At 46.0% G+C, this 8986-nt stretch overlaps 1 protein-coding gene across 1 annotated transcript in view; it reads right to left on the bottom strand.

Annotated features, from left to right (window-relative positions):
• foxo1a (forkhead box O1 a) overlaps positions 1-7266 on the bottom strand; it is a 37843-nt gene extending 30577 nt beyond the window's left edge. Inside the window, exon 1 of the mRNA XM_030381043.1 lies at positions 6109-7266. Within this exon, the coding sequence (XP_030236903.1) occupies positions 6109-6750 (642 nt within the window). The 5' untranslated portion in view covers positions 6751-7266. The remainder of the gene's footprint in view (positions 1-6108) is intronic.
• Between the last annotated feature and the right edge of the window lie 1720 nt (positions 7267-8986).

Here is an 8986-nt window from a genome sequence, read left to right as displayed (position 1 = left end):
CAAGAGGGAATCTCCCAAGTGTGTGTGTAGAGAGAGTTCAGAGAAACCACGGAAGTTAGTGTGCGAGCTGTATGTTTACGTATGTGTGTGTGTGTGTGTGTGTGGTGTGTGTGTGTGTGTGTTTATGCATGCTTGCGTATGTGTATACAGTACTACGTTTGCAAGTACGCACATATTCCGAAGACAGCAGAGCGGCGAGGGGAGGGGAGAGAGTGGACAGGAAATGGAGGTGGTGGTGGAGGGGTTGTGTCTTGGCATTGGTTCCCCGATGCCTCTGTCTGAGGACGCCCAGCTGCCCATCGCATTTTTGGGGTACTTCCAACTCTTAAGGGGCCTACATACCGCCCAGACTCCAACGAACGGTCAACTGCCTTTATCCGACAACCACTGGGGATGGTGGAGGGGGAGAGCCGGGGGTTGGTGAAGGTGGAGGCGGCTGGGGGGAGGTGTGAGGGGGTGGGGGGGCGGGGGGGGGGGGGGGGGGGGTTGGACGGCTGGGTGGCAGGGTTCCACTCAGCCACAGAGAGAGCGGTTGTTTGGCCCCGGAGGTGGTCTGCCCTACTGGCACATATTCAGACTCACTAGGGGGGCCACATGAAGCGTCCTTAAACTGCCAATCAAAACGCAGGATCCGGGGGGCCGGTCGGTCAGCCTTGAGAAACGGAAGGGATGTGTTTGTAGACACACTTTTTCAGACTTCATGTCTTGAATGAATCACCTGGCGGCCATATTTGTTCTGAATAGGCCAATAAAGTCCACGGACGGCAGAGCGAAGACGGACCGGAACATGGGTTAAAGAAAGAGAGGGAAGGACATGTAGCATAAAGTGAGGGGAATCAAACGTGGGTACAAGCTACGAGCCGTTTTACCTGCTATTTACAATATGCCCCTCCCCCTTCAGAGCACCATGTGTTTACCATGGCGGTGGGCGGCTTGGAGTCAGAGGGTGCGTAGTAGTAGTGTCGACCCCCAGGTCATTGGACCAGCAAGCCCCCCCCCCCGTCTACCCCTGGCCTGTCCCCAGCCCATGCTGTTTGGACGAACCCAATAGGATTGGATCATAGCGTGGGCTAGAGAGAGAGAGAGAGAGAGACAGAGAGAAGAGAGAGAGAGAGAGAGAGAGAGAGAGAGAGAGAGAGAGAGAGAGAGAGAGAGAGAGAGAGAGAGAGAGAGAGAGAGAGAGAGAGAGAGAGAGAACTTCACTGCAACATCAAAGCCCACCTGAGCGTCTCTGCTTCAGATCAAATATTGACTCTGCGCTGACGTGCATGGATGAGCGTGCACGGAGTAGCGTGCACGGCCCAGCAGCTTCCTGGCAGCCAGCGCGCTGGTGTGTTTACTGTACGTACGCTCGCCTGCACATGTGCGGGTCTGCGCTTGCGCGTGTGTGTGTGTAAGCTTCCCTGTCCGCATGTGTGTAAGTGTGTCTGTGTGTGTGCAAGTGTGTGTGTGTGCGCGCTTATTACGTTTGCATGTGTGTATGAGTTTGTGTGTCCATATGTAAGTGTGTGTGTGTGTGTGTGTGTGGATTTGTGTCAATATGTATGCGAGGTTGTCCTTCTGTTTGTCTGTCAGTGTACCTATGTGTGTTTACATACATGTGTGTCCATCTGAATGCAAACATGATATAGCGGCTCCATGGCAGCCTTGTGTCTCTAGTGTGAACAGAAAGTGAACAAAGAGGGTTTGTGATGAAGACGTGACGCGCGGGCGGCAGACTGTTTGGACGACATCACTGACTCAGCAGCCAACTGTCTGCGTGACTCAGCCCCGAGTCATCACACCAAACGTGCACCATTACCACTAATTAACAAGCTGCAAAGGGCAATTATAATGATATACAAATGATATAATAACAGATGGTCGATATACCCAGTCCTTTACTTGTTCTTAAACAGTGCTTCACCGTAACACTGTGTGTGTGTGTGTGTGTGTGTGTGTGTGTGTGTGTGTGTGTGTGTGTGTGTGTGTGTGTGTGTGTGTGTGTGTGTGTGTGTGTGTGTGTGTGTGTGTGTGTGTGTGTGTGTGTGTGTGTTTGTAAGAGCGACAAGTGTAAGGGGGATGTGATGCTGGTTTTTATTTTTCTTTTGTTTAAAAAAAATCGAAAGTAATTGATTAGAAAATAAACAATGTTCCTTGCTCACTGTATTATATGCAAACATACATATCTTCTATGAAAGTAAAAGGTAAAAGTAAAAATACACGCCCGTATTATTATATTAACAAGTTACCAGTGGGCAATGGGAATACACAACATGTGTCATCACTCAGACATGCTCAGTTGGGTTCTGGTGGCCGAACCCAACACTGTCCCCAGAACTCACACCTCTGCACACCGCCCTTAAAGTATGGAGGATGCAGTGACTCAGTCCAGACACGACTGGCCGAGCTGGACACAAGCTAGCCAGGCAGGCCTGACTATCACAAAACCACAGACCGCTCTCTTCCACTGCCATGGCATTCGGACGTGAAGGAATAGTTCTTTGAGTTGTAGATTAAAGTTTTACTTGTTAAAGATAGTCTAAAGGAGTCGTGCAATTGTTAATTGCATCCAAACTCCACATTAAAAGCAAAGGTCTTCTTATAGCCTGTAATCCAGAGAGTTCCTTCAGTACAGCTTTCTCTTTGTCGTACAGTTACCTTGTGGACCTGCCATCATTGGAAAGTAATCAAGCAACAATTTATTTATTCTTTCAATTAAACCAAAGTCAACATTGGAAAGTAATTAAAACTAGTCTCTATTTTTTTCGTAAATGACCGTGTCAAACATTTCCCGAACAGTGATGTTACTTCAATCCACAAAAATAGGACCAAACTAAAAGTGAGGCTGGACTGTGTTTCATAACTGACGAAAACTAAGTGATGAATATAACTATGCAGCCCGCCCTGACCAGAGAATTACCTTTCTCCTCACTGCTTACTGGCTGCTTTGAGTCTAGCCCCTGATGATGTCCTCACTAGAGGACAGCGTAAGTCATCCCCAAGAGAATAACGACCGACGCTGGCCTAGGAGGAGACATAGGTCGTAAGTCATAAGTCAGAGCCGACCAAATAATTAAACACTCGACACCTTGTAGTTATTGAGTAGTTTGTTTGCAGTCTCACACTGCTATATGAATGTGGATAGTTGTCACCAGATGCACGCACAAATGCTCACACAAATGCTCACACACACACACACACACACCGGACACAACCACACACGCATGCACACAGTGGCCCTATATTAGAAGCAGCCCTTCTCTATTAGTGGTACAACAGCTATACTATGTAAAACTCTGTCGTGTGGCGAATGGCACTTTCCCACACTGTTAATGAGTGTGTCAACACACACCACAGGCACAGCATGAACACACACACACACACACACACACACACACACACACACACACACACACACACACACACACACACACATGCAGACAAACACAAATGAACACATGCACGCACACACACACACACACACTTATACACATACACACACGCACACACACACACACACACACACACACACACACACACACACACACACACACACACACACACACACACACACACAGGCACACACAAACATCGGCTTTGCTGCAGTCGTGGAGTTGAGGGGGTACATTTTTGTGGCAGTACACAACACTTTGTAGTGTGAATGATTGACAGGTGGAGGAGATCCTGGTGAACTCTGGTTAATAAGCCAACCTGGACCCCCGTGATCCTGCCGTTCTTGACATCATGCTTCCCTTCCTCTCACATTGTAACCCCTAGTGCTGCCTGGGTAGCGACCCGGGACAAGCCTGGGTAAGGTGTGTGTTGAATGTGTGCGTGTGGTTGTGTGACTAGACGTCCATGTTTTGACATTGGTCCTCTCGATATGGCCCGAGAAAAAGAACGAACAGATAAGCTCTGCAAGCGCAGGTCAAGAAAAATAACAATGGTGTAGTTCATATAATTAAGAGTCATTGAGCGGAAGGGATATTGTATACATTATATAACAATGATCAAAGATATATTATATTGCATTTGCACAGTGCAAATGTAATATAGAATTCATAAGAATGTTTTAATTTATGTGTAATCCCATGAAAATAAGTTGCAGTGTGTTTTCCTTACTATAGAATGAGCCCTTTATAACAGCACACAAAGCTGATGCTCTTCCATGGATATCACACGTTTTTCATTAAACAATCATAACCGCTACAATACTTTTAAGCAATGACCTAAATGCAACAGACTTAGTAACTAAATACAATTGATAAATCTATCAAGAAACCTCAACACCTGAAATCTCGGCCACTCTAATCTGTCTTAGACAAAGACATACTTTTGGAAGTACCCATTTAGAAGCCCCTTAGAGGCCAATACAGGCCACCTTTGGTTCTCCTACGGGGTTGAAAAGGTGGAGGGGACAGGGGTATTCAAATTGGTTGCAATCTGTAACCTGTCCCCTAGAGGCCACTAAATCGTACACACTGCAGCTTTAAAGAGTATTACTACAGAAATAACTCCAATCTTTTAAATTGGACATTGGTGTCCCACGATAAAACGTTTATTAAACCGGTGAGCAATATTCAAACATTCATACAGGTTTAAGAAAATACTTTTTGGTTTTATGTTTGCAGGATCGTTTCTAAACATTTATTTACTGTACTATAAACAGTTATTTTTCCATATAGTGTTCTGCTGTTGATTATCTGATGGTCGTCTTGGATTACAGGATTGATATCTTTGCAATGAAGGAGCTTTGCAATGGGGCTGTAGCTAGTATTATGTTATCTGTTTACCACCCACTCTGGTAGTTAAATCATGACATTAAGTAGAAGGTGTGACACGTATGCCTACTTCCAGAAACTGAACGTTTGAACTTTCAGAGCAAAAACGACTCAAGTGAAACAGATCGGTACAAATATAAGTAGCTGAATGAATTATTTAGTAGGCTATTTGTGAGAGAAATATTTTTTCACCGTAGTAAGTATTAAGTTTTAAAAGGTCTATGTCAAAGTAAGGGAACACAAACTACGCCCAGACTACATGTGCGACTGTGGAGCTGCCAAATTGAATCAATTGACGTTTAACTCCCACTGCTTTTCCCCCTCAAGAGCAGGACAGCCGGAGCACAGTTGACAGATGTCGTTCTCAGAGTCACACGCACAACGCGAGTTTCGGAACGTGAGGCGATTGACGCCCTTCAATCATGCCTAGCAAGGGTGGGCCTGACGTCACACTTTCAATCCCGTTTTGTGTTTCATGATCAGAACTATTTTCCATGACGCTATTTGGCGTCAAATAACTTTTTTCGACAATAATAATAAATATCGACACTAAGGCCTTTATACATGTAAACTTCAGTACATTTCAATGTTGTCTATATTATCCATGTGTGATTATTTAAATAATTGGGAGAGACTTCGAAAAAGTTAAGACAAAATTAAACTCGTACCGTTGAGTCAGCAGACGAACTTCAGACCAGAGGACTCAGACTCGTGTTGGTTATTGGTCTGTTTACCGGATTACCGTAATAGCTGCACCTCTGACAATGGAAGAGCAGTTCACCAGACACGCAAGCAACACGCACTAACGCGCACATACGTTCAACCCACTACAACACACACACACACACACACACACACACACACACACACACACACACACACACACACACACACACACACACACACACACACACACACACACACACACACGTGGAAAAGGTGCAGAAACTTCGCATCGCACCAAAGTGCACGTGGAGTCATATGTAAACGATTGTTGTGCTCTCGACCCCAATCTGGCGCGTGGAACAGAGCGAGGCTCTGATTTCAAAACAAGATGAGGACAACTCAATCGCTTTGACAAATGAGAGACCCCCTTATACAATATATATCATGCATAAACAGACGTGTTCATTGCAGACAGAAACGTATATTTTCTTTCTTTCTTTTTTGTTACAGAGAAGTAGATAATAAAAACGTGTCCGTTTGAGTGTGTGTGTGTGTGTGTGTGTGTGTGTGTGTGTGTGTGTGTGTGTGTGTGTGTGTGTGTGTGTGTGTGTGTGTGTGTGTGTGTGTGTGTGTGTCTGCGCGTATGCGGTCGTGGTGGTCCGTGGAGGTCGGACTGTACCTTCCATCCCGCGGAGCTGTTGCTGTCCCCCTTGTCCTTAAAGTAGGGCACGCTCTTCACCATCCAGTCGTAGATCTGCGACAGGGTGAGCCGGCTCTCCGGGGAACTCTCGATGGCCTTGGTGATGAGGTCCGCGTACGACATATTCCCCCACGCGTTCCTGCGTGACGAGCTGCTCTTCCTCTGGGCGGCGGCGGCCGCGGCAGCCGCTACTGAGGAGCTGGAGGTCGGCGCCGCTGAAGCCGAGGATCCGCCAACCGGAGACGGGAGGAGAGCCACCTGTTGCTGGTGGTGAGGCCGCTGCGGACTGGGGTGCTGGTGCTGCTGGTGGGGGTGTTGGTGGAGATGCTGCTGGTGGATACAGTTCTCCTGGCATTGGAAGTCAGTGCACAGGACGATGGAGGGTTTGTGATCCTCGGGGAAGTCTTCGCTCTCTTCCAGCAGGCTCAGGCTGGTGACGTAGTCACCGCTGCCGGGCTCCGTTTTGACCGAAGGGACCGGTGATGGCGCGTTGGAGTCCCCTCCGCCGCCGGGACTGGTGAACTCCGGCCGGGGGAGCGGCCAAGTACAGGAGCGGGGCCGAGACAGGGGCTCGAAGTCCGGGTCGATGTCCACCATCGGTGGCTGCGCTGCTTCCGCCATGGTGTCAACAGAAAAAACTAACAGGGGATAAACGGTACACTGTCACATAAACACCGGATTCCTAAAGTTGAGAGTTCCAACGCGAGTAGAAATCTGGCTTTAAAAAAAAAAAAAGGAATCTGTTCAGTGGAAGAAAAAACACCTAGTCACCCAAAAGTCTACATTGAAAGTCGTATTCCGATTCCACTGACAGCAGAATGAAATAAAACGAGAACATGCAACAGTTTGGAAAAGCCCTGTCGGTAAAAAAAAAGTTTGGTATAAATTGCTTTTTCAAGTCCAATGTTGGAGATATTCCGCTCTGCGCTGGGTTCCTCGCAGCCTGTTGCTGTGGTTGTGTGTGCGTTGGTGTGTCTATGTGTGTGTACAGCAGCAAGAGGCTTTTACTGGAACTATGGTTTGTTAGCGGACCCCGCCCTCATTTGAGTGACACGACGGACGCACCAATGACGCAGCGCGCGAGGACTGAAAAAAGGTCCCTGTTTTCATTCTTTCACCTCGTAAAAATCTCCTCTCAGGGAACGAAAAAAGAATAACAAACGAAATGTTGTACACATCTGAAGTTTAGGACGTCTATCTTTTTTTACATTAGTAGAAATAGCTACTTTGAATAGTTCGGGATTTAATGCTAGACAGACAGACAGACAGACAGACAGACAGACAGACAGACAGACAGACAGACAGACAGACAGACAGACAGACAGACAGACAGACAGACAGACAGACAGACAGACAGACAGACAGACAGACAGACAGACAGATAGATAGACTGATAGATATGAAGATATTAATAGGACTTGATGTATCCCCAAAGGAAATGTAAGTGTAGCATGTGAAAGTTATGAACTCCAAAATAAATACTGTAAATCTATTCAAAATAGCCTAAACATTTCATCAATAAACAATGAAACTAATACAACACATCTAGAAGAGATTCAATAATCAATTAACAACGCAAATGTCAATCAATCGATCAAAGTTAACCAATCAATGAATACAAGTTGATATTTCAATTATATTATATTATATTTTATCTTGATATTTTATTTTATTCAACTTTAATAATAATAATATATTTAATTTGTAGAGACTTTAAACATTATCGAAAGATATAAATATAACATAGTCATTCCCATCATGACCCGAAACTGGTATGTGTAGACTTTAATTCCACCCACTGCCGCATCAAGTGGAATCCTGGTGCAGAGCAACCGTGGTGTTTGCTGCCCCCTGGTGGGGATTTGGATGTACAATACATTTTGCTGAGCGTTGTGGCGAGAGATTCGTTTTCCATTAAAAAACAAACACACACACACACACACACACACACACACACACACACACACACACACACACACACACACACACACACACACACACACACAGTGGCGGACTCAGGGGGGGGCAATAGCCCCCCCCCCCACTGCCTCCATGGTTGAAAAAGTGCCCTCAAGAGTGGCGAATACGAGGGAAAGTGCCTTATTGGATGCCCTTTACATGTGAAAAAAAGTATTGGGTGCCCTCTGGTGCCCCTTCATACAACAAATTATGATGATGAGCCCTGTAGAACAAGAAAATGTGATAACGTGCCCCAATGAGTGCCCTCTTAATGCCCTTACAGTGCCCCCATGGTTGAAAAAAAGTGCCCTCTAGAGTGGTGAATACGAGAGAAAGTGCCATACATGATGCATAGCTTTTTGCACGCTGGTTGGGCCCCATGTTGTGCAGAATAGGCCCTTTTTATATGTTCGCCCCTGCCCGTCAAACAGTCTGAGTCCGCCACTGCACACACACACACACTCGCACACACTTACGCACACACACACAAACACACACACACACACACACACACACACACACACACACACACACACACACACACACACACACACACACACACACACACACACACACACACACACACACACAACACACACACCCAGGGTTAGTAACCATCAGTTACTGAGTTATAAGTATTTTCGGCAATTTGTCACAAGTGGAATTTTTACTTGTGACCAAAGGCAACCTTACCGTGTTCCGTAGTGTTTATTTTGTTTACCCTAACCTGCCACTAGGGCGCGGTACAATGTTTTACAGTATAGTCACATGAACGCTGTTAAACATGGGTTTTCAAATAGGCCTAGGTAACTCCGATTACTGATTAGACGCACATTAAACAATCTTTTCTAAAATAAAAATTGTGTTTAACTGCAGAAAGTTAAGCACATCCCAATGA

The sequence above is a fragment of the Gadus morhua genome, chromosome 16 (genome assembly GCF_902167405.1).
Source record: "Gadus morhua chromosome 16, gadMor3.0, whole genome shotgun sequence".
Taxonomy (NCBI): domain Eukaryota; kingdom Metazoa; phylum Chordata; class Actinopteri; order Gadiformes; family Gadidae; genus Gadus; species Gadus morhua.
The sequence above is the reverse complement of the archived record's forward strand: the minus strand, read 5'-3'. Positions and strand labels throughout refer to the sequence as shown.